The 27,013-nt window shown below is 51.5% G+C and overlaps 8 protein-coding genes across 8 annotated transcripts; 3 read left to right on the top strand and 5 right to left on the bottom strand.

The window, feature by feature from the left end:
* Positions 1-465: 465 nt before the first annotated feature.
* Positions 466-3,976, bottom strand: ARB_02723 (uncharacterized protein; the record flags this gene model as incomplete). Its single annotated transcript, XM_003010945.1, has 8 exons — positions 466-656; positions 751-1,303; positions 1,360-1,878; positions 1,946-2,281; positions 2,352-2,585; positions 2,640-3,272; positions 3,428-3,603; positions 3,736-3,976. The coding sequence occupies 8 exons, from the start codon at positions 3,974-3,976 to the stop codon at positions 466-468; spliced, it is 2,883 nt and encodes a 960-aa protein (XP_003010991.1).
* A 304-nt stretch (positions 3,977-4,280) lies between these two features.
* Positions 4,281-5,081, bottom strand: ARB_02722 (oxidoreductase, short chain dehydrogenase/reductase family; the record flags this gene model as incomplete). The annotated part of the gene is made up of 1 exon (XM_003010944.1): positions 4,281-5,081. The coding sequence occupies one exon, from the start codon at positions 5,079-5,081 to the stop codon at positions 4,281-4,283; it is 801 nt and encodes a 266-aa protein (XP_003010990.1).
* An 813-nt stretch (positions 5,082-5,894) lies between these two features.
* ARB_02721 (uncharacterized protein) lies at positions 5,895-7,913 on the bottom strand (the record flags this gene model as incomplete). The annotated part of the gene is made up of 1 exon (XM_003010943.1): positions 5,895-7,913. One exon carries the CDS (start codon positions 7,911-7,913, stop codon positions 5,895-5,897), a length of 2,019 nt encoding a protein of 672 aa, XP_003010989.1.
* A 1,385-nt stretch (positions 7,914-9,298) lies between these two features.
* ARB_02720 (conserved leucine-rich repeat protein) lies at positions 9,299-14,584 on the top strand (the record flags this gene model as incomplete). Its single annotated transcript, XM_003010942.1, has 2 exons — positions 9,299-13,218; positions 13,270-14,584. 2 exons carry the CDS (start codon positions 9,299-9,301, stop codon positions 14,582-14,584), a joined length of 5,235 nt encoding a protein of 1,744 aa, XP_003010988.1.
* Positions 14,585-16,184: 1,600 nt separating this feature from the next.
* ARB_02719 (inositol hexaphosphate kinase KCS1, putative) lies at positions 16,185-20,327 on the bottom strand (the record flags this gene model as incomplete). Its single annotated transcript, XM_003010941.1, has 1 exon — positions 16,185-20,327. One exon carries the CDS (start codon positions 20,325-20,327, stop codon positions 16,185-16,187), a length of 4,143 nt encoding a protein of 1,380 aa, XP_003010987.1.
* A 148-nt stretch (positions 20,328-20,475) lies between these two features.
* ARB_02718 (uncharacterized protein) lies at positions 20,476-21,804 on the top strand (the record flags this gene model as incomplete). The annotated part of the gene is made up of 4 exons (XM_003010940.1): positions 20,476-20,750; positions 20,922-21,146; positions 21,265-21,536; positions 21,710-21,804. The coding sequence occupies 4 exons, from the start codon at positions 20,476-20,478 to the stop codon at positions 21,802-21,804; spliced, it is 867 nt and encodes a 288-aa protein (XP_003010986.1).
* A 776-nt stretch (positions 21,805-22,580) lies between these two features.
* Positions 22,581-24,508, top strand: ARB_02717 (MFS monocarboxylic acid transporter, putative; the record flags this gene model as incomplete). The annotated part of the gene is made up of 3 exons (XM_003010939.1): positions 22,581-22,795; positions 22,882-23,881; positions 23,903-24,508. The coding sequence occupies 3 exons, from the start codon at positions 22,581-22,583 to the stop codon at positions 24,506-24,508; spliced, it is 1,821 nt and encodes a 606-aa protein (XP_003010985.1).
* Positions 24,509-24,954: 446 nt separating this feature from the next.
* On the bottom strand, positions 24,955-26,889 carry ARB_02716 (uncharacterized protein; the record flags this gene model as incomplete). The annotated part of the gene is made up of 1 exon (XM_003010938.1): positions 24,955-26,889. The coding sequence occupies one exon, from the start codon at positions 26,887-26,889 to the stop codon at positions 24,955-24,957; it is 1,935 nt and encodes a 644-aa protein (XP_003010984.1).
* Positions 26,890-27,013: the final 124 nt, after the last annotated feature.

Raw genomic sequence — 27,013 nt, 5'->3', positions numbered from 1 at the left:
AGATATTATTGGATAGAAAATGAAGTGTATTTACGGAGTACTAACTTCGCAATGTATTTACCTTACCAAAGCTTTTTTCCCCCTTCAAGATACTCTCTGTAGGCAGCACTATGGGTATCTCTGGCGCTCGGGTCAAGCTTGTAATATATATTATTAATTTCAATATATCAGTGTTAATCAGTACTGATTCTTCTATAAGGTAGTATTACTACAACCGTGGACTTAATGCACAGATAGGATCAATGTTGTTCCATCCTTACACATCAATGGATGTTACCGTAATATTACGGTATTCCAATCCATGGTTATATCGCCTTTTGCCTGGTTAAGCTGAGGCTGCCGGCGAAGAGCCCATCTCTCGCCTGTCGAAACTAAAGACAAAAATGCCAGAGACAATAGCATAACGGAAAGAAAGTGTAGTGCGGCAATAACCCCAAATGATGGTTAACGATTCTATGATCTATATTACTCAGTATTGTTCTGCGTCATCACACCTCTGCCAAAGAACTCGCTGATAAGCCCAAACCGGTCCTTACTACGCTGCAATTCAGAGTGGAACAGCTCATGCTGGCTAGCTGCTTTGATCTGTCTCTCACGTATTGCCTTGAGAGTTGAGTTATGCGGCGCGCAGACGGGACATTCTGCATCTTCATCAACTTTATTGAGGCACCGTTGGTGGAAGGAATGCTTGCAAAGAAAGTGAACTGTGGGGAGATCAAGGTTACCGCCACAAGATGAGCAACGACGTGCCTGAAAGACAGTCGGTTTGGAACCGAGCTCTTCCATCTGCTGCTTTCTGGATTCCGTTTCTTTTGAATAACTGGCTATCAAGCGGCGGTTCTGCGAGGCATCTAGTTAGTACTGAAAACTCTCTAAGGAAGGAAAAGAGGGGGGAAGGGCTAACATTGGAGATCTCTTTTCTTTCCCTCTCGATATTATCACTGAGATACTTATTGATCATACCCATAGTGACCACAGAATTATTGCTGAATGCCTGTATCACTTGCAAGGGAGCCATCAACCCGTCCCTATCGATCTTTTGAAGAACCGCATCCATCTCGCCGCCTGCTTCTTCGAGGATTTTTGGACTAGATGCAAAGTATGTCAAAGCATCGATATATAGCTGTGGCTCTTCCTGTCCGTATTTCTTGAGAGCCTTTATCACGCCTTGGGTATCCTTGGCTGATATATATGATCGCAGAATATCTGCTCTAAGACCTTCCTTTTCGCGGACCAGGGTTTTTCCTTCATGGAAATTTGACAGGTCCGATAGAAGCAGAACATTTGACGCAGATACGGGAATCTATAAAACAATCAACATATGTAAGACAAGGGAGTATATTATAGTATAACACTTACGTTTTTCCCCTGTATCAAGCTTTTGGCTTTTGATTCCCATTCTTGCTTCTCTGAAGATGACTTCTTGCGGTTTGCCGTATCCAGGTACATCTCAAACAAGGTAGTGTACAGATCAACCTTGTCCTCTTCCTTCAACCCATCTAGTTCAAGAAGTTTCTCCAGAAAGGTAATGAATTGATCAGGATGATCGACGAAGGAGGAAAAGGCAGTTCTGGGTTTTGGAATCTCGTAATTCGTCGAAGATTCTTCATTTGTATCTTCGGGTTCTGCCGTTGCTTGAGGATTGGCCCCATTGCTTTGTTTATTGTCTTGTTTAGAGCCTCCTATGTATGGCAGAGGGATGAATGATGCAATATTCTGAACAGCGCCACCAGTGGCTTGTGGTTTGACTTCAGGGGATTGTTCTTCCTCCTTTCGAGGTTTGTACCTCCCGGAGTAATAGTCAATAAAGAGCTGTGTTGTTGATTCCGGACAATGCTCAAGCAATACACGGGCATATTTCATCAAATTTGGATAGGCCTAAAAGCAGCGCAGTTAGTAACAAATGTCTGGGTATTACAAGGGACACTATTTGGCAGACACTTACAAGCTCTGGCTCAAGACTCCAAGTATAATTAAGGGCTTCAGAATATTTCTTCGAGTCTTCGATCAGGATGTCAACCACCATGTCACTTTCGCCATGTTTGGTAGCCAGGTATGCTGCTTGTTCAAAATAACCACCCTGGCGGCACATGGCTATAGCGGTTTCTAGGTCAAATTTCAATTCTCCTGGTGCCATAATGAAAGAGTCCAGCTTTTCAGTATCCTTTAGCTTGGCATAGCAGTTTAAGAGTAATGTCGTGTGATCGGCCGTTGCCTTGTCGTGATCATGTAATTCTTCCAGGTAGTCAATCAGGTTATGGATTCGTTGAGTGTCAAGGAACTACAAGGTCGTTAGAAGATGGCAACATTATAGGGGGTGAGATGAAAAATAAAAAAAAGGATAAGCCCACCTTTCGAATAACATGGGAGGGCTCAGTATTGTCAATGGCTCGCAGATACTGCTGCATGGCGGTATCATAATCCCCCTTTTGGTACAAGAAATCGCCATACTTTCTAAAGATGACATTTTGTTGTAGTCTGTCAACACCCGACTTTTGCGCCAGGTTAATTGCCAATATATATAGATTCCTCTGGTACAATATTTCAAGTTTTTGCTGGAGTGGCTTTTCATGATACCGATTCACCTACAAGAAGATTAGATCAAGACTTCAATTTGGGCGAGGAATGTGTAAGCGTACCTTGCCGTCAACGGTGACGATAAACAAATCACCCCATTCCATAAAGATAAATTTCACACTATTTGAAAGAGACTCGGAATGTGCGATAAATCTTAGGTCCGACTCCAGGAGAGTGAAGGTGGAAGTATTGAAGATGTCATCAACTTGGCTGGTCCCAAATCTGCTGACGGTTTCTGTCCTTGACAGGGCAGCTCTAGGCGGGCAAACCAGGGCAATATAGTCTTTGAAAACGTTGACTGAGGTTTTGGGGCTGTCAAAGGCAAAGCTTGGCCCCCGTCCCCTACGGCCATATGTATATATTGCGTCTTCCCTAGCCACGAGAATGTCACCGGTATCCTGGTCGAAAGTCATGCAACCAACTCCGCATCCCAGGTCTTCGAGGGCGCGCGCTGGCTTTCCATCTCCTTTTCCTCCGATGACCAGTGAGAGTATACGGCTGGTGGTAGCGATGAACAGAGTCGCGGGACCGGATCGCTGTATTTCGAGCCCCGTAATGGGTTCTTCTGATTCGAATACTATGCGTTGTTCGGCTCCGCGGTCGTGTATGAGGTCGCCTCTGATTAGCGTGACGGAGCCATTGGCAAAGCCGACAGCAACTTGCCAGAGGTCATCGAGGACTGCCAATGCAGATATCTAGAGGTGCAGATATGAGCCTTCTGTCTTCATCTCAGAGTGTACATGGTAGCCATTCATCGTACTGGGAACTGTCTTAGCTTGTTTTGGACTGATTTCGTGGACCGACAACGGGGTCCCCCAGTCTTCTTCTCGGTCTCGTTAAGAGCCCATACCTTCAGGACGGGCTCGTTGGATAGATCCTCGCTTATTGTGACCAGGTAAGAGGTCGAGGGGACCTGTCTCATATGCGTGACTGAGGCGCCATCGTATGCCCGAAATGAGCGGACGACTTTGTATTGCCGGGAGAGGATGTGAACGGTGCCGTTGGTAGTGCCGACGAAGAGGTTATCTGACCCGGTGCAGACGCAGCTTACATCGTTCTATTAGTATACCCACGCGGTCATTGTCAGCAGAGGTTCTTCAAGCTAGATAGACGGCGTAGATATCGTATTGATACAGGGGGTAGAGGAGGCGCGCATACGGTGAAGACGGAGCTGCCTTCGCTGTCGACGAAGTCCACCTGCGAGACGTCGAAAAAGTCGAAGGTCTTCCACTAAACGAGAGAAACAGCTGCTGTTAGCTTCCGGCAGCCTGTCAAGGGCCAAATCACTGCTGTACGCACCGAGGTCAGCGCCATGTCCGCTCTGTCTGCGCCATCGAGCGGGAGTTGGTCGTGGTTGGGAGGTTTTGCGGAGATGCGAGGTTGCAGCCTGTGAGGTCATCACCACAACTAACTAGTTAGTTAACTAGTTAGCTAACGAGCTATCAAACTATCTATATACGCAGACTACGAGGATAACAGCACCAACTACGGAGTGCAGCGGCAGCAGCATGGACAAGGAAGACTACGATTAAGCGCATAGGATATGTATTCACTATCTACTCCGCATCGACGAAGGAACTAGGTACATTTCTGGGTGGCGCTTCTGCACTCGGGCGTCTCTCCCAAGCGGCGGCCGCTCAACTATCAAAGCAGCTCGATAGACATAGACATAGTTAAGTGGTTGCGCAGAGACAGCTGCACATTTATCGGCAGACGTATCCTCCGTCGATGATCAAGTCAGCACCGGTGGTGTATGTGCTGGCGTCGCTGCAGAGGTAGACATAGGCTCCCTTGAGCTCCTTTGCGTCGCCGTTGCGGCCCATGGGGATCATGGAGAGCCAGAGGTCCTGGACCTTCTTGTCGACGAAGTCAGAGAGGCCGGTGTCGATGTAGCCGGGCGAGATGCTGTTGACACGGGCAAAGTCGCGCCATTCGTTGGCCAGGGAGCGGGCCATGTGGATGCAGCCGGCTTTGGCGACGTTGTAGGAGGTCTGCTCCTGGGGGAAGTTGGCGATGTGGCCGGACATGGAGGAGGTGATGATGAAGCTGCCGGTGCCACGCTCCTTGAAGTGGGCGCCTACGGCCTTTGCACAGTGGAATGTGCCGTTGAGATCGGTCTGGATGACCTCGTTCCAGGACTCGACGGAGCCCTCGAGGATGCCGCTGTCGGCGGTGCGGCCGGCGTTGGCAATGAAGGCATCAATCTTGCCAAAGTCCTTGATGACCTGCTGGACGAAGTTGTCGACGTCGGTCCAGTCGCCAACGTTGCACTTGTACGCCTTGGCCTTGACGCCGTACTTCTCCATGAGCTCTTTGGCGTTCTGCTCACCACCTTGGGGGCGAGAGGAGTAGGTGATGGCAACGTCGGCTCCCATCTCAGCACAGCCTCGGGCGGCCTCAATGCCCATGCCGCGGGGACCAGAGGCGCCGGTGACGACGACGACCTTGCCCTTGAGGCTGAACATCTCCATGAGGCTGTCGGACTTTGGAACTGGGATAGGCATGATGGCGGCTGGAATTTGCTGGATTGGATTTGGAGATGGTAGTAGGCAACGAATTGGTTGATTCGAGAAGAGCAGAGGGGCAGGATGTGTTTATATCGAGTAACACCGTGAGTAACTCCTATAGGGGGGGGGGTCGAGGAGGAGGAGATGGAGGGGGATCTGTTTTTATATATACTTGGGCCGGCCGGAGCTGCCCCTCCCCCTCCATGCCCTCCAAGCCCTCCTTCTGCCCTGCTCCCGCCAAGCGAGCTGTGACTATGGCAAGTTCCACGCTGCGACACGTAGCAGTGCAGGGCCGGCGGGCATTCGACCGGCGCATCCGAGGCGAGGAGTGACATCATGGGCGGCCGAGATGGAGCTGCTGCTCCTCGAACTACAATCTCGCACTGGCTGTGGGCGGTGGAGTTTCGCTCCGCCGCCAGGAAGTTAATTCTACTTGCCGACGTGGGATTTCTCGTCAAAAAAGAACGCAAAAACCAGGGAAATAGGAGAATGGAGAAAAGGCGAGGCCGGGGTATCATATCATTACCAATTGTCTATGGGGCTATCGGGTGATGCTTATGCTATGCTTATGCTGCTGATGCTGCTGGTGTTGCTGATGTAAATGTTGTTAAATGCTGACAATTGATGATGATGCATGGACAGATATCAAAGTCTAGAAAGCAAGAAAAGGAAAAATTTAAAAAAAATCAAAAAAAAAGATTAGAAACGGGCGAGCGAACGATGCAAGAACCAAAAAGAAACAAGGTTATTTAGCACACATGTATGTTTGTATGTATGTATGGACCAACACATCTTGATCTTCGCTCGTGCCTAAACCTTGGGAGTAGGCTGTTTCAGGCCATTGGCTGTTGCGGTGTTATCTCGCAGTAGCTGTCGGTCCCGCTCAATATCCCAGCTTTGGAGGAAGCTCTCAGCATCTTCGAGCGCTCCTGTCAGGTCGAAGTTGTTCTCTTGCAAAACGAGCAAGCCTTGGCCGTCTGGCTGAGTCGAAAGGTCCGTAAGCCCGCTCATGGCCATCGCAAGCGACAATGGTGTTCCCGAAGAGCAGGTGGTGGAGGGCTGCTCCCCCGCCAGAGAGCTCCCAGGAGGGGCCCGGGTGGGCAGCTGGGAGGGGCCGTTGATCTGCTGCTGAGGCCGTGGACCAGGAGGACAGGACGCAGACAGTGCTAATCTCTCGGGCCCCGGAGCGGTCTGCTTTTGTTTCCCTTCGTGTTCACTCGCTTGATCATTATTGATATCCGTATTCTCGTCGTGGAATCGGGCATTCTTCGACACTGTGCTTGGTTTTGACTTTGCACCTATCGCCCGAAGGCTGCCAGTTAAAGAATAGAACGGCTTGATGACCTTCTGCAACGAACTGCTCGATGCAGCTCTTCGAAGCAGGTTGGTGGGACGCTGCTGAGCTCCTTTCAGAGGTGGCCGGCACGCGCTATCATTCGTTCCTGGCTCCTGTGTAGTCGTAACCGAAGCTTGTGAATTGCTAGTTTTGTTCTCATTATTATTATTATTATTATCCGGCGGGCGGCTGTCTTCCGCCGCGGATTCGTTACTTTGATGGAACGGTAGTTGGAGCAGGTCCGCAGAGCTAAATGGAGTGAGCTGCCGTGGAGTGAAGATGGGTGGAACTACCTGAGCGGCTGGTATCGTTTCGGAGTCCTGCTCTGGGAGAGTCGAGCCTGTCTTTCGTGCCTCACTTTCTCTCAGGCTCAAAGGGGGGACGGAAGTGATACACGTAATTGAGGCCTTCTGGCATTCGTTAACGATCGCCTTGTTCTCCTGCAAGGGTTCGGATTTCCTTCCTGAAGCAGCTGCGTTTTCCAGTGATGAGTTGTTTGTGGCGTCGAGAATATTGCTTGCAGTTGGTGCGGGTATATCTGCTTGATGCTGGTTCTTGTTGCATAGCACAGGCTCGAGAGTAGGGATAGCCCTGGAAGGACTGCCTGCAGTGCTTGGGCCTTTTGATGCACGAATAGACTCCTCTAGACTGGACTTGTGCAGCATCCGCAGTTTGTCTGACTCAGCCGAGCTACCTCCACTGTGGTTATGTTGGAGAAAGGCTGCTTGCTTGTTCTGGGAAGTGGGATCGTGAGTAGTGGCAATCGGTTGACGAGCGGCGGGGGTAGGTGCATTGATTGCTGTGAAGTTGATGGTTCGATGGTACATGACCTGACTGGCGGGTGTTCCTGCACGGCAGGGAGACGACGAGCTCCTGTGTGACCTCTCGGAAGGGCGCTTCGACACGCGAGAGCTACTTAATCTGACCGATGGTGACGGGCTTGGAGACTTTGGTGTCCCGTCTAGCCCGAGGTGCAGTCGTGACTTGTCTCTCTTCGACCATACATCCAATGCCGCGGCCGACCTTGATTTCGAAGACTGTCTTGAACTGGCTCGACTTCGGCTTTCCGGGTTCCTGCTTACACGCCGAGACTGGGATTCGCCCGCATGGTTGCTCTTCTGATATAAATCAGTTCCAGCAAACAGGTTTGGGGTTTCCTGAAGCGTTGCCGCTTGTGGATCGGAAGGCGTCTCTGCTTGTATCACACATGGCCGCGAAGTGTGTTGTTGTGTGCTGTGAGGAAAAGACACAGACCGTGGGTTGTGTACCTTCCGCCAGGGATTGACCCAACCATCGTCGAATGGTCCAAGTAGTGTGGCCGTTGAAATGAATGGCGGGTTTCCTTGCAAGTAATCTCGTGCCACTCGTTCGATTCTCCTTCTCTTTGCAGCCCTGGCGGCTTCGTCCTTCTCACTCTCGCTGTCCGATGAGGCAGAGGATAACGGGTCAAACGATAGGGATGATAAGAAGGAGTCCGGGAATTTGATGGGCATTATTTTGAGCCGACGAAGGAGGAGTTCGATATTAGGTGCCCTCGGAGTACAGGCTGGTCATTGAGCAACAGACGCAGCACTGTGTATAGTTGGGATAGCATTTGCGGAAGGCCACACAACGGGCGAGCTGACAGGATATATAATTAGCGGACCGTACCAACTAATCCCCTAAAGCACCCGATATAGCGAAGGTGGAATATTATATGCCACGAAGGCAGCAGCTGGTGATTTGGCTGGTTTCAATGGTCACAGGGGATTGCTCTAAACGCGCAAGGAGGGAGGAAAAAGGCTATGGTTGCCTAGCTGCTGCGGCTGTTGCCTTGCTTTGAATAAGCCCTGGCGGCTATCCCAGAGCGACTCTAAAGCTGCCGAAGCACTTTCCTGTGCTAAAATGCGAGGCAAGCGACGAACCGCACCAACCGTGTGCAAGACCTTACGCTGAGGGACTCCGAAAGCCCAGTTTCAAAATGTTAGTCTTGGAGCAACCATACCACCAAACCGCTTGGCAGCTCAACCTACCTAACCTGCGGCAGCGGGCCGACAGAACTTCCAGCGCCACACAGCCGAGACCTTCAAACTTATGTACTTGCTAAACTCCGTATGGGCGCAGCACCGACAACACCGCTCAAGCACCCGGCAACTCGTCTCTCTCTGCCTGTATCTCTGTCTTTCTCGTCGTCGCAAAAAAGCTTTCTTTTCACGTCGTCAAAATAAAAAAATAAACAAAATTTTAAGCATAAAAAAAGCGACAAAAATAGAAAGCACGTGACATGACTAAGCTTGCGCTAGCCGTTTTGGGAAGTTTGTTTACATCTCAATATTATTCTTATTTTTGTTATTTTTATTATTAATATTTATGTTGTTATTTTTACGGTCGAATAGAAAGGCGAGCATAAGAAAGCTAGCAAAGCGAGCAAAGCGAGCAAAGAGACGAGCGAGGGAGAGCAAGAGGCAGCAGCAGGAAAAAGCAAGGAAGGGAGAACAATCGCGATCTGCAGGCCCAGGTTTCGCCCAAGGGAAAAACAACCAAGGAGAAACGACCGCCAGCGAAGCTGTGGCTGATAAACGCCTGTCCATCCTCGCTTGTTTATTTATCTTGCTTTCTATTAACTATCATCACAGCAAATTTACTCCTTCTTCGCTTTTGGTCGCTCCGGGGTGGTCTTCTCCTTTCTACTGTTCTCTATCGTTACTCTCGTTTTATTCTTCTTGCGTATTTTTCTCTTCGTTGCGGAGTCTTTTTTCGCTGGAGTGACGGATCTTAATTTCCCGTATTGATATGACTTCGCTCTCAGGGGGAAGAAGCGCGTCGCCCGAACATCTCCAAGTCTAGCGAGTCGACGACCACCGCACAGCCAGCCAGCCAGCCAGCCGAGCAACCAAACATGGCGGAACCGTGGCTAGATGGCCTCGATGACGACTGGGACTCGCAGCAGGTTGTCTCTGCGACCAATTCACCTGTCCTTCCGGCTGATTGCGACGAGGTCGACGCCGACACCTCGCCCACTCCCTCTCCACGGCCTTATCGCGACAGCTCCAGCGCCAGCAACCAACCCCACAGCTACCGCTACTCGGGACAGACCTCCACGGTGAACAGTATGGGCGATGGCAATGGCGATGGCGATGGCGATGGGACGATGCAGATCAAATCGCGGCGTGAGGGAGGCGGCAACACCACTCCAGAGTGGAAGAGGAGAATCATCAGAGGCGAGCGCGCGCTGGGCGAGGCGAGCGACCTTTTCGGCCCAATGGGGCTGGAGACCGTCTTCAGGCCGCCATCGTTCTCAGAGTCGCTGTTTCAGTCCCATCTCTCGGTCCCTGTGGCTGCTGATGCGGCCGCTCGCCAGGACGGCGTATCATCTGCCCGCGAGCCGTTCCACAGCCAGAGAACAAATGGCACGCAGAGGAGCCAACGGAGCCAACGGAGCTTATGGAGTCAACGGAGCCAGCGAAGCCAGCGAAGCCAGAGGAGCCAGAGGAGCCGCGGAGGGCCTTTTCGCGATTCCCATGGAGGAAGCGACACATCGTGGATGGAACATATGTCAGAGGTCATGATAGGAGGTGATGGCAGGCCCTACACGCCGCACAAGAACCAGGCTGAAGGCATCGAGCCCCTGCGAGAACACCTCTCCTCCCTGAGCATCGAATTCAACTCGAGACTGAGTTCCAGCAGCCATGCCAGCGCTAGTGTCATACGGGATAACGAGGCCAGCTACATCTCACTGCCCAAACGCAACCAGTCGAGCCGGAGTCCGACACGTTTGGAGAACATGGCTGCTTGCAGTGATAGCCGCCTGCCAGACGATAGCCTCGATGCCGACTCCGAGAACCTTACTTCTATATCACTACCAGAGGGCTTATCAATGGGTACACAGGACTGCACGTCACCGGGCGACGCATTGGACACTTCACGTCAAGCAGCCTATTCGGACAGCGACTCCATTCGCATACGGACAGTTAGCGCGTCGTCACGCCCACCGCACCCTCAAAGCTCGATACTAGAGGGGGGAGTCCCGATACCTCCTGTACCGCAGACACCGCAAACACCGCCATCAATACGCCTTCACTCTCCCCCGGACGTGGAACAGCTGGCAGAGGATAGCTCAAAACCCAGACCCTCGTCATCAGGAAGCCCTTTGAAGCTGTTTGGAAACCATGATACCTACACAAGCAACAAGCTCCTGCGCAGGATGAGCCAGTTCGAGGCTGCCAACGCCTCAGGTGCGGACGATGCTAGTCACCTCGACGCAGAACGCGAGGACATGAGCCCAGATGGGCTGCCTAAGTTGTCCTCCAGAACCAATATTTCCAGGTCGAGCCATACTACACACCTGGGAATGGATAATAAACAACCTCGAAATTTACTTCAAGTCCCCAGTTCACCACAGGATAAAGAAAACAGCAGTCCGCACCAAGCATACGAGAAACAGCTACCACCCCTGTCCAAAACAGAAGCTAAAAGGAGCCTGAAACGGTCGTCGAAAATCACAGTCTCAAAAAGAAGGAGGACACTGCAAGTTCTCCCAGGCCAAGATCAGGTTTGGGACGAGTCAATACTTGATTCTACGGGGCCTTTCTCTAATCATTCCCTCACCGAAGGTATGGATGGAAGTCAACAACGTCTTCCGTCCTACTCAAGGCCAGCTGCCCCTACGCCGACTAGTTTCCGACCTATCACAGCGAACGGCCAGTCCCTGTTTGCTGGCCCTGACAAGCAGGAAACAGCGGCATGTCCCGGTGCCAGCTTTGTTTTCCACATCGAACACCCCAGGAAAGGCTCGATTACCACCCAGGAATACTATAATGAAGCATCCAAAGTGATGGACCATATCAGGGCCCAGGGAGGGCCAATAAGCGGCTCTACCCGGCGAAATGAGGGTTATCAAACCATCTATGAGGATGATTCCGCGCTATACAGTGACGCGTCCAGCGAAGAACAGTTCTCGCGGCCTCCCAGTCGTGACGGTGTTGATTTAAGAAAACAGAGAGAAGTGCCTCCGCCAAACCCAAGAATTATCAGCCACTTGAAGAAGTTCGAAGAGAAAGACGAGTTCCATGTTGGAATGGGTGCTTCCGTTGGAACGTTGAAATTCAGACAACAGAATGGTCTGCTACATCCAAATCAGTCACCCCATCGAGATGCTGGATACTTTGAAGATACTGTGGAAAGCAGCCCTGAGAATATCCGGATAAGGTCCAACGTCCGTCATGATGGGCAGCAGGCCGAGCTAGTACTTCGGTCAGAGGAGTCCGTCAAGAGCCAAAAGTCAGCAACAAGCCTCCCGACCGGATTTTCGCAGGGCTCTGCCAATAGTTCTGGTGCAAAGGGGGTCATATCTTCGGATCGAGTTTCCCATTTGATTCCAGAAAACATTGGAAGAATGATATTTGATCGAAATACGCAATGTTGGGTAAAGAATCCCGCCAGGTCCGATCCAGATGCTCATAATCGCTCCCAAACCGTCAGTGAAGATGATCCTTTCAAAGATATATCTGATCTCAGTGTCGATGAGCTGAAAGAACTTGCTATCGCTCGCGGTCTAATGCCAGCGGGGACTGTATTCGGCTCTGGGCCTGAATTGCCATTGCCTGAGGAGTCTCTCCCACCAGAGCCCGAAAAGAAGGCCTCTTTTCAAGCTGAGCACAATCCTCGCCCACAAACTCGCGAGAGCGCCCAGAACCCGATGTCTGAGTCAAGCTCTGTACAGTCTAAATACACTCGATTTACGGTTAGTGTTCCCAAGCCAGGCACCAGAGCTACTTCCTGGGGATCAGAAGAGTTCCAAAACCATAAAATAAGCCTCGAAAAGCCCCAAGTTCTTGATCAAGAGGAGCAAGTCGAACAACAACCAGACGTCTACAGTGGGCCGTTGCATGAGCCAAACACCCGTACACGATCTGGCACTATCACTTTTTCCTCTCCATTGGTTTCTGGAGTTGCATACCAGGGTGAAGATGAATTATGTTCAGAGCATACCCAAGAAGCTCGCGAGTGGATATCTGATGCCGCACCTCAAAGTCCACTGGGAAATGTCCCACCGCATGATATTCCATTACCGGAACAAGATTGTTTTGAACTATCGTGCATACAGGAAGGCACTGAAGAATCAATTGATGACCAGGGTGAAGAGCAGAACAACGATCTCTCTGTTATACCATCGGTAGCAGATGTTGATCGGTCGGTTATGATTGCTCCACCCAACCTGGGTTCGAGCAACTACAGTTTCCACATGAGCCCTCTGTCAGAGTTCACAGTCAATCAAGTTGATGAGTCCATGAGAGGAGAGCGCAGTTATATTGCCAAACGCGCTAACCCACACGCACTACGACAACTACACGGGAAACTAGCACTAGCCGCTGAGGACATCGTGCAACACATTACAGACGCAGAGCCATATGAGGCATACTGGGAACAGATGCGTCGGCTGGTCCTTAGGGGGAAGAGACTGTTAACCCTCCATCAGCTTGACAAGTATTGTCCTCAGCTCCAGGAGTTGGATGTAGGGGAGAACAAGCTCGCTCACCTAAATGGCATCCCGGCAACGGTCCGAAGCCTCGCCTCGCCATATAATTGCCTTTCTAGTCTGACTTCATGGAGCCATCTATCGAATCTTCAGTATCTCGATATATCCGGTAACGACTTGGACAATCTTGACGGTCTCTCTAATTTATATCACCTGCGGAGTCTGAATGCGAGCAATAATAAGCTCACGTGCATCAAGGGGATCTTTGGGCTAGATGGTCTGTTAACGCTTAAAGTCTCAAATAATCAATTGACCTCCGTGGACTTTAAGCATGCGGATCTGTAAGTATGCTCGTCATTGAAATAATAGAACATGCGGCTAACATTGGATAGCATCCGACTGAGTAAACTAGACCTGTGTGGTAATGACATTCATACCATACAGAATCTTGATGCCCTACATGGGATTGAAACCATTGATCTTCGAAAAAACCAGATCCAAGAGTTCAAGGTACGCCGGCCTCTTCGACGTCTAGACATCCTCAAGTTGTCCGGGAACCGTCTCGGCCAGCTTGATTTGTCGGTTTTCCCATCATTGCGTGTTCTATATGTCGACTGCAATCATCTCAGCACTGTAGAGAAGCTTGAGGATTGCCGATTCCTCGACACCCTCTCTATGCGGGAGCAAAGTATACCCTCTAATGACCCCAGTGGCTCTATAAGCTATGCTGAACCTATACCGATAAATCTCAATCTGGGCAAGGTGTCTTCAATCCGCAAACTATTCCTTTCATCGAACTTCCTCTCGGCAGACACACTCAGGCCAGATACTCCCATTCTAAGCTTGCAACTTTTAGACCTGGCCTCGTGCACGCTTGAGGCTTTGCCTGAGCAATTTGGGGAAACATTTTCTAACCTAAAGACACTTAATCTGAATTTTAACGCCTTACCGGATATAAATGGTCTACGAGGCATAAAACGACTGAACCGGCTGACCTTGGTAGGCAACCGCATCGCACGACTCCGACGCATGTGCAAGGTCCTGGCCGAAATTGGTGGAGCCCACGGTTCCTTGACCAGAGTCGACCTGCGAGGAAACCCGATAACCGTTGGATTCTATCCACCGCCAGTATCAGGAAGCGGGAAGCCGCAGCAAAGATACACAGGAAATAATACCCAGCGGGACCTTATCAAACACAAGGCGGACGATGACGACCTCCTTAACCGGTCACTTCCATACATCGGAGGAGGAAAGGACATTGCCCGACACCCTTCATACCATTCTAACAACTACATTGATTACCCTCCCCTGGACGCTCACGAGGAACAAAACGAAGCGGAAAACAATGAAAAGGAGGTGGATGACCCGTACACCGTCCCGTTCGCGGATCCATTCGCAGATGCGAAGTACCAGGCACACCTCGACGAGCCTACCCGGCTCCGACGACGGGTGATAGAACTGATGATCCAGAATGCTACGTCAGGACGACTAACGTATCTCGACGGTCTGCCGCAGTGCAGTTCGCCGGATGACAACGAAATTAATGATGATGACGGCGGCGGGCATGTCGGTCCTGGAGATGCACATGTCCATGCCCACGAAGGCGCAGTGAGGGTGAAAAAGGACTGGGTATGGAATCGACTGGAACAGCTGGGAGTATTGAGGAAGAAGGAAAAGGCAAGGGAGAAAGGCAACGGGAGAGTATAAGGGTTCTCTTTTCCTTTTCTTTTCTATTTTTTTTCTTTTATTTCATTTCTTCGGGATGCCTTTGGCACAGGCGAGGGATGTTGACATCGACATGGCGCGGCGTTGCTTTGCTTTGCTTTTTCTTCTTCTGTTCGATTTCGACATTTTGTTTTACTATATTATTTCTGGCCTTTTTGTTCTGCTTCTTGTTCTTCTTTCTTCCTCCCTCGAGTGCAAGCGAGGATATTCCATTTGGATAGCTGGCTTAATGAAATGGGTACAGGTGCATACATACGCATACATTAGGGAATCGTTGGGCAAGCAAGGAGTAATTCTGAACTGATCAGGTTTATCAATATTATTACCATTCAGCTTCCCTATTTGTCCCAAGCAAAAGCAAGGCAAAAGTAAATCGAGAGGCTACGATTTGAAGTGTGGCATTTTCTAAGATGTACGCTGTAATAAGTAAGGAATATTTTGATAGCCGACCTTTTTTGCCTACCAATCCGATCCCATTATCATAAATCATTCATCCCAGTAAAGGAAACCCAGTGAAGGAGATAGATAGCCGATACGTCAAATACAATAGGAGAAAAGAATAAGGAGAAGGAGAATGAGAAGAAGAAAAAAAAAATCATCAGTCCCGAGTTAATGAATAGATAATTGAATAAAGTCATAGATTAGGAAGCCGGAAAACGAGCGCCGAACAAACAAGCAAGCAAACACACAGGAAAGCAACGAGCAAGGAAATAGATAGGACAAGGCAGAGACGACCCCGAAGGGACACCGGAAACTCCATCTCCCGTTCATAAAGCGAGAAAGGTATGAGTAATAATAAGTAAGGTGAGGAATCAATCTTTGAAACAACCGAGAAGAAGCAACGATATAAAAGTGACAAACATCCTCGTCAGAACGCAGGATAAAAAAGGGCAAGACAAGACAGGCAAACGAAACGAACAAGCTGAACAACGTGGATGGGTGTATGAATGCAAACAAGTAATGCAGGATGTATCTTCTTTTTTGTTTCTTTCTTTTTTTTTTTCCTTCCTTTCTTTTTTGTTATCCGTGGCCATCCCTGGCCTCGCCGTTTCGCCTAACGATGGCAGCCACTGGCGGCCGACCATCCATCCCGTAACAAGATATCCCGAAGCCTTGAAAAAAAAGAAAAAAAGGAGGAGAAAGGTGGAGGAATTTTAAAGTATGAGAACGGGATGTGGGAAAAAAAAAAGTAAATAAAAAAAAAAATATAACAAGTAAAACAATTGCTTAACTAGCTGGAAGGGGAATAAGAATAACAAACACATGCAAAGTGAAGAAGGTAAAATAACGCCGTATCCGTCTTTAATTGGTTGGGGTCGTTGGTCAATTCAGTTCCCTCGCTCCCGATTGCGCCGGCGCCTGTTTCCGTGCCGTGGACCATGCCGATACCGATGGAAGAAAATAAACGAAAGGAGAAGAAGAAAGGAAGCAAAAGCACAGGCACAAGGCTAAGAAAAGAAAAGGAAAACTAGAGCGGGGATTTGGGGGGTTAAATAAGGGTAAGTAAGGGTATCTTGCAGTGGTGTGTTGGGTTGGAAAATATAATGTCATGCGTTTGGGTTGTATGCGTGTATATCAGTTTTTATACACTGATCTCCCCCTCCTCTAGCTCGCCCAGGGCTTCATCCCATGCCCATGCTTCTCCTCTTTCCCGGCCGGCTCCAACAACGCTCGAGGGTGCCGCGGAGAGTGCCTCGCCTTCTCCACGCTCGACATAGTTTTCACCAACACTAGCACTGACTTCGCGTAGGATGCGCTGGAAGTACATGCGTAGCGTGCGTAGGCCGCGGAGGTAACCTCTGTCTATATCTGTGGGGTTGTGTGGTGGGCAGCGGGATGAAGGTGGGATGCCGTCTTCGCCAGTGACGCAGTTTGCAAAGTCGACGATTTTCAGCGTGAGGTTTGATGGGTTGGGAAGGGAAGAGTCCGAGTGTGTTTCAAAGATGGTGCGGTGGGATTTTGAGTCCTTGGAGGGAGATGAAGGGGAGTTGGAGGAGCGGTCACGGTCCCCGTCATAGAGGATGAGCAGAGAAGAGGCGTAGAAGCGGTAGCCGGGGAGACGGACAATCATGCTTTCGAGCTGGGAGAGCTTGTCAAGGATGATGGGTATCTTGCCGATGACCGAACTATAGTCTGCTCCGTCGTAGAGGAAACGAGTGAGGGCATCTTGAAATTCGCGGCCAGACGAGAGATCACGGCCAAAGTACTTGTCTTCAAAGAGGTACTCGCGCTTGCTGACGTTCCAGACCTGCATGCCACAGAGCCGAACGCCGAGTTGCTGGGAGGTAGTGCTCTGACACTTGCGGCGTTGAGACTTCTTTTTCTTCTCGTCGGCGTCAATGCCGTATTGACGGGTCCCCATTTTCAGGTCCAGAACACAGGGCTTGTTCATTCCGGCAGTCAGATCCTCGAGGAGCAGGAAAAATTGCACACGATCCTCGCTGGTGGTGGTTGTCTGGGCTTCCTTGGGATTGGTGGGTAGACGTACGGGTTCGCCGGTTGATGTACCTAGGGAGACAGGAAGGGTAACCTGCTCGCGTCCTCTGGTAGGGGTACTATCAGACTTGACAGGCAGACGTACATCATCTTCCATCTTAAAGATCTCGTCCTCCTTGTCTCCACCGTATCCTTCGTCCTCGTAGAACATGAGATCACCGGGACCAGTGCTCATGCTGCGTTTCCTCTCGAGGCCAGAACCAGAGTGCCTCCGTCGACGACGCTGGCCAGACACTCGAGTGGCTGTATCCTCTTGCATGGAAGCAGTAGCAGAAGATGAAAGAGCGGGATTGCCAGCTGCGGAGACGGAGAGTTCGCTGCGTCCCCTATGCAAGGGTAAGAGTTTCCCATCCTTACGTAGGGAAGAGGCACCAGATCGTAGCTTGGGGATGTTTCTTGGACCACGGTGACGACGTTGATGGTGCGAGTATATGGTGGGAGGAGTGAAGACCTCTCGCAGAACCTGTTCCTGGAGCTTTGTGTTGACGGTGGTGGCACCCCATGTCATGGATGCTGGAGGCTTGTCGGACTCTCCATTGAGTTCAGGCGTCGACTTGGGAGAGCAGGTGAGATTGGCAGAGACATCCTCGAGCGAGCCACAGTGAGACTGGGTGGGTGTGGCATGTCCGCTGCCGCTGGTGGACTTGGCCGACTGGGGGGTCATGAAGAGGTCAAAGGGGATGATGTGGCGGTTATTCTCCAGGATGACCTTGGGTATTACCCCGGTGACTTGGGACTGGCTGAAGATGCGTTGGCCATTATTAGCCTTGCCTGACTCAGTGCGTTTCGGCGGGGATGACGCAGTAGAGGTGACGGCAGAGGTTTGGGCATCAATGGTTGTTGTAGACTTGGCTGCTGCAGGCTCTGATGTGACCGCAGCATTGTCATCCTTGTTATTATTATTATTATCCTTCTTGCTGGGCTTTTTCGATCCCTTGGAGAAAGTCACGTTCAGAACACCGATATATCTGGCGAGAAAGACGAGCATTTCCGGGTGTCTCTTCTCGATACGTTCATAGAACTGGTTCTCTCTGTTGTTTAGCTGTTTGCATACTGCACGCCGGGAAAAGCGGAAGACGGTGGTGTGGCCGCCGACCTGGTGACGGTAGGGCTTCAGCTCGACGGCACCGAGGGGGGTAGTCGGCGAGCGTATGTGCTGAGACTGAGGATGCTTGATCTGGGGGTGAGATGGCCTGGGAGTGCCCCGAGGAGTGGTTCCAGCCGCCTCATCGTGGGAAGACAGGTCATCGTCGTCCTCTGGTTCGTCGTGAGTGGTGGAGGTGTAGCTTTCCGAGGCAGAGAGGTAGTCGGACTCAGAGATGTCGGTTGCTGGTTCGACCACGACAGCGGCCGTGCCGGAAGGCACGGAGACGGCGTGAGGGTCAGAGGAAGAAGAGACGGGCGGCTCTATAGGCTCGGGGATGGTCTTGCGCAGGTCACCGGTGAAATGGCTCTTTTCAGTCTTTGAGAAGAGGGAGATATCGACCAGGTTGGTCTCGCTGAGGGAGGGCTTTAGGTTGGCCGGGGAAGAGGAGAGTGGCTGTTCCGGCTGCAGTTTGTTACCGGCATCCTTGTCTGCAGCTTCGAGAGGGCGCTGGTGCGGGAAGTAGAGGGCGGAGGATATACGCTCCTTGTCCTCGTCATCGTCCTCGAACACCGATTCGGCCAGACCAGGCCGGGCGGCAGCAAAGTCTGAATCTGGAGAGAAGCCCTCGAGCGCGTGACCGGGATAGAGCATTCGAGTGTCACGAGATGGAATTGACCTTGGTAGCCCTGGCTGAGCTCCATTAGCGGGGGATGCACCATCCTGGCGGCGATGCTGGTGGCTCCGGATCTCGTCTAGAAGCTCCTTGGGGACGACGGCTGGCGATTCGTCGGCTGAGGTGGTATCCGGCCGGGCGGCGCCAGCACCCACACCGACACCCGAGAGCTCATCAAGAGAGGCAAGTTCTGGAGCAATGCTTTTCCTGCATTCTGGCTCGCCGGTGTTTTCCTTGAAGAGCCCAAGGTAGTGGCTTGACTTGCGGGAGCGAACATTGGCACTAGGATCGACGTTGGCCAAGCTAGCTTCGATAGACTTTTCGACTCTAGAAGTGCGTCCACGCATGAGGTGGCTGTTGATGTTATTGTTATTGTTGTTGTTGTTTTGATGCTGATTATGATGGGGATGACGGTGAATATGATGGGGGTGGTGGTGATGATTATGGAGGTGGGAGCTAAGGTCCCGGGAAGCGAGGAGAGCCATTGTGTCCGTGCCAGAGGACGATTCTTCCTGATCCTGATCCTGGCGCCGGTCCTGGTTCTGGCCCTGTCCGTGGCCCTGGGAGTGATGACCTCGGCCTCTGTCTGGACCTGGCTGGGGGCGGAAGACGGGAGATGGCCGTGGTGAGAGACGGTCAAAGGTGAGAGGGATGCCGGAATTGTTGTTTACACCGGTGTTATCGTGGTTTGAGAGGGAGGAGAAGTCGGTTACGGTGCGAGAGCGGGTGGGCAATGCGAACTGCTGGTGCTGTCGCTGGTGATGTTGCTGGTGATGTTGGTGGGTCATGCGATCATCTAGAGTTGGTGGTATTGGATCTGGCGAGGGAACTGGCTGCCATCGTGCCGAACCGAGAGACGAGGAGAGCGAACTGACATATCTGGTGTTCAGCTGGCGGGGACGGAAATCATATGTGCCCTGCTGCTCGTCTGCCCGGTCCTGGTCCTGATCTTGCTCCTGATCGTGCTCCTGTTCCTGTTCCTGTTCGTTGTCTGGCTCTGAGGGAAGATAGTGAGTAGCAAAGATGGAGTCCCGCTCCGTCAGCTGGGGAGACTGGGAGCCGTACTGCTGTGCACCCGAGGACGGCTTGGCCGCAAAGGTAGAGACCGAGGAAGATGAAGAGGTGGGCGTCAGGCCGGGACAGGTGTTGGTGCGCTTGAGGGACGGGTGTGCGTGGTTGTCTGGCAGCGGAGGCACTGCCGACGGCTTTATCAGGGGAGTCTGGGGCGGCGAGGGAGGCACCGACTTTGAGGGAGCGGAGAAGGGCGAGAGACGGGAATCGATAGCTGGTTCCGGTGCCGCAGCGGCCGGAGAGGAGGTTGCTGGCGGTGCTGAAGTGGATGTTGCTGCTGTTGCTGCTGCTGTTGCTGGTGGTGGTGACGATGCTAGAAGGGTAGCTGGAGGGTCTGCTGCAGACGCGCTGCTGGGCTTCGTGGCGCGGTTGTCGGAAGCAAAAGCGGAGGCTGACATGGGGAGGACATTGGCGACCAGCTGTGTATCTCGAGAGCGTCTTTCCCAGCGGTCTATTCAATGGCTTGGGGCGGTTTATATGCAGGATGCTGGTCTGACCGGTGGTGGTGGTCGGTTGTGGTGGTTGTGATGGTGATGGTTGGTGGTGATGGCGGGCTTGGAGTGGATGGACTTTCACTGCGGAATACGAGAGCAACCTTTTTCTTTCCCTTGCTTTGTTTTTTGCGTTCGCCTGCTGTTCACTTCTGGGGCCGCGAGAGTGATCTGTCTGCTTCTTCTCTTCTCTTGCGTCCTTCAAGCTTTTTCTTTTCTTCTTTCTTTTCTTCCTCGTCGTCGCTTTTTTTTTTTTTTGGCTGCTTCGAAAAAAAGAGCTGAAAAAGAAAAAAAAAGAAGAAAAAAAGGAAGCCCAAAAAGGGATGTCACGTGAAGAGATGACTAAGCAGGAGAAGCAACCAAAGAAGAAAAAGAAAAAGAAAAATAAATAAATAAAAAAAAGAAGAGACGAAGAAGAAGAAGAAGATCAAGCGAGGTGAAGAAGCGGGCGAGGAAGGCCGAAGCCGGCCATGCTGGTGGGAGTCAAAGTGATATATAAAGGGAGGAAGATATATATAAGAGAGAGAGAGAGAGAGAGAAGGTAGAAGAAGAGGAGGAAGAAGAAGAGGAAGAAGGATGGAAGAAGTGGAGGTCGAAGGGGAGGGAGAGCGTTAAGTACTTTCTTTTTGGCCGGCGAGGAGGGAAAAGGACACCGCCACGAGGAGAGGAAGAAGAGGAAGAAGATGATGATGATGAAGAGATGAAGCTGGCCGAGGAGCAGGAAAAGTCCTAAGAGAAAGTCACGTTTGGCTGCTGCTGGCTGTGACAGGGCAAGGAGGGATTAAGGAGAAAGGAGAAACAGGGAGCAAGGAGGGAGCAGCAGCGGATAAGCAGGAAGATGAAGAAGAGAAGCTGATAAGGAGGAAGAACGAGAAGAAGAAGAAGAAGACGAAGAAGACGACGACGAAGAAGACGACGACGACGGCGGCGGCGAGAAGAAGACAAAAGACGAGAGCTTCCTGCGCAACGTGTTTCGAGTCTGGTCGATCCTGACGACGGCCGCTGGAGGAGACGAAGGCGAGACGAGACGAGACGAGACGAGACGAGACGAGAGACGGAAAAGGGTCGTCGAATGCGAGGCGATGGCGAGTGACTTCTGGCTGCCATACAAATCCGGTGGGCGATAGAAGTACCGCTGCATGGCCCAGCATGGCCCAACGGGCTCTTCCTGACCGCGCCAATCATCCCGGAACGTGCCTGGCCAGCTTCAGAGGACGAAGATGCGCTACCAAGAGGGCTGAACTGGACAGACGGAAGACGCTGATACTTGTGATGGTGATACTACGAAGTACTCCGTGCTGGTGGTGATGATACTGGCGGTGATGATATTACTGGTGGTGGTGATACTACTGATACCGATGATGCTGATGATGGGATGGTATAGGAATACTCTACAACAACCAGACGACATAGTAGGTGAAGATGAAGCAACGACAAGAAGAGGATAGATCATGACATCATGAGCGATATACAAGGCGCTACCTCTGGACGCCGGACCCTCCAAGGCTGGGCTGGTAGCTCAGCTGCAGGCGCCTATCGACGGTGTCTCGCATGCAGGCTCCAGATCGTGCTGTCCTGGCCTGTCCCGTCGGCCTCTTATCTGGTCTATAGTCGGACAGCTATACATGAGATACAGACGGGCTACCCTGCAGCCAGGTAGAGAGAGGTAGAGGTAGAGGTAGAGGTAGAAGTAGGCGATGCAACTAGTCCGAGGGTCTAGTCGGGCCAGCTGCAGAGTGAGGCTTGAGGGATGGACGAACCCCTGGCTGGGTGGCTTGCCTGCTGGCTCCCACTGCTCCTGTCGATGAAGTTACTACCGGCAGCCAGTCCAGCCAGTCCAGCTAGTCAGTAGTAGTAGTATTTTGTAGTTAGTGCTTGCTGTCAAAGTCGTGTGTTGAGTGGGTGTTGTGGGTGTTGCAGTCGTGACTGGATGGCTGGCTGAAGCTCTTAGCTACCTATAACTATTTATTAGTTAGCTATACGGGGACGACTCTCAATAGCCGGACGTCATCTGCATTCACATCCAGACCAGCAACCACCCACGACCACCCACCTCCCCGTCAGCATGACCAGGTCACCATGACTTGAAAGGGCGACTATTTATACCGGACGGCACGGACTGGCGAAGAGAGGTAGCAGCAGACAGACGGACAAAAGACCATGGCGATAGACAGCAAGATGGCGGACAGGCGGCCCGACCCTGTAGACATCGCCAGTGACAGCGGCAGCGACAGCGAGAGTGACGACGGCAGCATGGCCGACGGACCAGACATGCCGCTCGTCAGGACGCAGACGAGGGACACAGAGAGGGAGAGAGAGAACGCTCGCAAGGAGGTTGTCCGTCTGGTCGCCTTTGTCTCCAGCGTCCTCAACGCGTAGGTGATATCCAAATCCTCCTTTGGACAGCAACACCCGACCCCCGGCTAATATATATATAATCTACCTGCTCTACGTACCACAGACTATCCGCTGGAGGAATAGCTGCATTCTCCCTCTATGGCCCGCTGCTGCTCACCCGCCTGCACTACACCCAGTTCCGGGTCAACGTCATCGCCGTTACGGCGGAGATGCTCACCTACCTGAGCGCCCCGTTGTTCGGCTTCCTCTGCGACAGAGTCCGGCCCTCGCTCGTCTCCTTCATCTCCGCCGTCCTCTTCGGCGCTGGATACCTGCTCGCAGCCTTCACCTACCGCTCGGGACCCCCAGCCAGCCTCCTGGTCGGCCTGCCTGAGGATGACGGCCCACCCAGGCCACACGGCTGGCCGTTCGGCGTCATGGTCATCGCCTATGCCATCATCGGCGCGGCCACAGCTTGCATGTACTTCTCTGCCGTCACCACAAGTGCAAAGAACTACGCCTCCAGCAAGCACAAGGGCATCATGCTGGCTGCCCCCATAGCTGCGTACGGGCTCAGCGGCATCTGGTACAGCTTCCTGGTCAAGTTCTTCGTCTACCGCGGCGCAGACTCCACCGCTCACAGCGACGGGTCCGGAGTAGACCTTATCCACGGAGACGTAGATGTCTTCCGCTTCTTCGTCTTCCTCGCCATCGTCACCTTTACCGTCGGAGTCATAGGCGGATTCGCACTGAACGTGGTTGACGAAGAGAAACTTATCGAGGTCGGTGTCGAGGAGCTCGAGCGGAGTGGACTGCTGGTTGATACGGACGGGCAGTATGGGACTTTCCGTGCTGGCCATGGCCACGATGATACCAGTAACAACATCCAGGCTGATACCCATCCGGACGACAAGGTGAAGAAGACATGGCTGCTTAACCAGGAGACCAAGCTCTTCCTCCACGACAGGACCATGTGGCTGCTCTCCCTCGGCTTCATCCTCATCTCCGGCCCCGGAGAGGCATACATGAACAACGTCAGTCTCAGCCTTTTTTCTTTTTTCTTTTCTTTTTCTTTTTTTTTTCGTTTCTACCTCCAACTTTCCTCTCTCTCTCTTTTTCTCTATGTATGCTGACACAGGCAATAGGTTGGCACTCTTACCAGCACCCTGTCACCCCCTTCAGCCCAAGACAAACCAGGCACTCCCTTGCCCGCAGGAGAGCCATCAACCCACGTAGCTCTAATGGCACTAACCTCTACCCTCGCCCGTCTCATCACAGGCTCTCTTTCAGACTACTTCGCTCCCAGACAAGCATCAACTTCAGACCGACGGACCTTCTCCCGTCTCTTCTTCCTCATCCCCTGCGCCCTCCTGGTCTCCCTAGGCTACTTGGTCCTCTCCTCCCCCGTTCCACTCTCCTTCCCTTCTCTCCTACATCTGACAACCACCTTCATTGGCTTTGGCTACGGCGCCTGTTTCTCCCTTGTTCCCATCATCATCTCTGTTGTCTGGGGGGTGGAAAACTTCGGCACCAATTGGGCTATTGTTTCCATGATCCAGGCCCCCGGTGCCGGCCTGTCAGGGGCCATCTACTCTGCCGAGTATGATGCTAATGTCTCTGACAACGGACAGTGCTTTGGCTGGAAGTGCTATGGGTTTTGGGCCGTGGGCAGCGTCATTGGTGTTTTGATTGCTGCCACCATGTGGATGGTTGCTTGGAGAGGGTGGAAAAGACGAAGCATTCCGGTTTAATCTAAACCGATATATACATCTAACATATACATCTACCATTTGACCATATGGGCGTTTGGGTTTCGGTTTATATTATATTTTATTTTTCGCTTTTTACTGCATATACTTCTGTTTCGGCAGCTGCATTGCATTGCATCCTCATCGTGCAATATACCAATTGAATACCAACTTGTTCAATATCATAAACTAGAAGCAAATAACCAAGTAACGTCCTCCAACCATGATCTATCTAAATATGCTCAACTAAGTCCAAAGGCGATAATGCCCGAAGATACCTCCCAAAACCAAAAACAAAGGTGAAGTAAAAAGCAAAAGATAACAGTCACACGTCTGAAGACGCCGGGTCCATACTGGTAAAGATGGTATAGAGCCGTCGACTAATGGCCGGTCCAATCCGGGCATCGGTCATGGCACCAGTCTTATTCGCACATTTCTACTCCAGCTCATTAGAATATGGTCCTTGAAAAGGTGGCTGGCTGGCTGGTGCGTTCAAACACACACACACAATAATAACATACCTTAACATCTTCAAGGAGCAGTGCACCTCCCTGATCAAACGCCTCCACCAACCTGCCAACAGTAGGAAACTGCGTAGCAACGCCATACGCTATCGGCGCCGTGATACGGCTGACCTCCTGCATCATTCGAACATATGCATCCCCCGCATCATCCCCGGTCCTAACTTGTCCTACATCCATGCAGAACGACGCATCCTGGCTCTTCATCAGTTCTCGCCTATAGGGAACCGTCGAGATATGTTCGGTGAAGTTCTTGATCCATGAGGCGCTTTCAGTCGAGTTGGCAGTCTCGTGCACCAAACATGAGTGGACAACCTGCAGCTGAAGCAAGGCGTCTTCAATGGCGTCTTCGTCAATCACATGGGTTGTGCTGGCCGTCTTTTTGCTTGACCTTGCTTTCTTCCGCTTGGATTGGGATGATGCTGTTGCTGTTGCTGCTTCAGGTGGTGGTGGTGGTGGTGGCTGCCCAGCAGCGCCTGAGTTGGCCTGGTTGTCGTCAATCTGTTGCAGAACAGCAGCCTGGTACGACCGGTTGCGCGAATTCTTGCCTTTCCTGATGGTGGCAGCCAAGCCCTCGATGAGATATATCTGCTTGCGGCTCGGGTATTCTCCGCTTATTTTCTGGAAATACGCCTTAACCGTGTTATTGCTGGCCGGAGGTGCAACAGCCATCTCGGCAAATTCATCCCCGGTGAAGAAACATAGTACATGACCTTCGGCTTTTATTGTTGGCGCACATGGCTCCCAATGTCCTGCATCAGTATATTGCGCGGTTACTTTCCGTCTCCATGAGACGATGTTGGGTATCTGCGAGGACGAAAAGTTCATCTCCACCCCCAGATTGCGCATATGTTCCTCCGTCTGAGTTCCGATGCTGGTGTCCTGGAAGGTAGAGGATATGTCAACAATCATCTCTCCAACCGACACGGCCTTGTCCACTTTCGACTTGTTTGCCTCCGCGATATCAGCTGCAATCCGCTTTTGCTTTTCTTTCTCTTCCTTCTGCTTCCGCTTTTCTTCCTTTTGCAGTTCCTTCTCTTGTTGTCGGCGAAGTTTTGCTGCCTCTCGCTCTAGTGCTTTCGCTGTCCTGTCTGCATTTTTACCCGCTGTTTGACTGCTTGGTTGCCGTCTTACGGATTTTTGTTTCGTGGAAGGCAGCGCATCACCCTCTGATAACGAATCAAAGTCATCTTCCACTTTCTTCTTCTTTTTTGATCTACCCTTGGACTCTGCCTCTCGTCTAAGTTGTTCGAGCAGCAGTGTGGTCTTCTTTGAAATACCAAACGTTGATGATTGGGAGGCATCAAAATTGAAAAGATCTTCATCGTCGTTGTGGTCATCGATATCATCCGATGGTGCTAGGTTACAGCCCAGAAAGTCATCATCCTCGTCGCCATCATCATCATCATCAATAACTATAGTTATTGGCTTTTTTGAAATTTCTTCTTGGATTTGGTTGTTAGGCGCAGAGGATGAGCAGACGATAGGGTCATCCAGGGTAAGATCCCATGATGCCGATGTTTTATTGACCGTTTCCTTTGCCTTTGACTTGGCTTGGGGTATATCAGGGGTATTTCCTATACTATTGAAATCCGTGATGTCCGAGAACATAAAACCGGGGGATTTAAGAGGCGTGATATGATCAGTGGTATGAATTTTTTGATCCACGGCGGGGCTCAGCCTCCTTCTCTTGGTTGCCGAGCTGTCGAGAAAATCGCCATAATCAAATAGCGAGTCGTCTACCTTCGCAGGTGCCGCATTCAGAGGACTGTCCACAACCCCAAAACTAGCTTCCAGACTCTCATTTGTCGGTCTTGATACGACTGCTGGGGAGGAAGACAATAAGCTGATGACTTGGTCCATCTCTGTGATGTTGTTGACTTCTGTGACCCCTGACTTCTCTGCCTAGCAACCACCGACCCTGACCAAAACAAACTAATCCAGAACAACAACCCCGAGAAATACCCAAAAATGTTTCCGGCGGGGC

The sequence above is a fragment of the Trichophyton benhamiae genome, assembly GCF_000151125.1.
Source record: "Trichophyton benhamiae CBS 112371 chromosome Unknown contig01206.0, whole genome shotgun sequence".
Lineage (NCBI taxonomy): Eukaryota > Fungi > Ascomycota > Eurotiomycetes > Onygenales > Arthrodermataceae > Trichophyton > Trichophyton benhamiae.
This window is presented reverse-complemented; position numbering and strand designations above follow the sequence as displayed.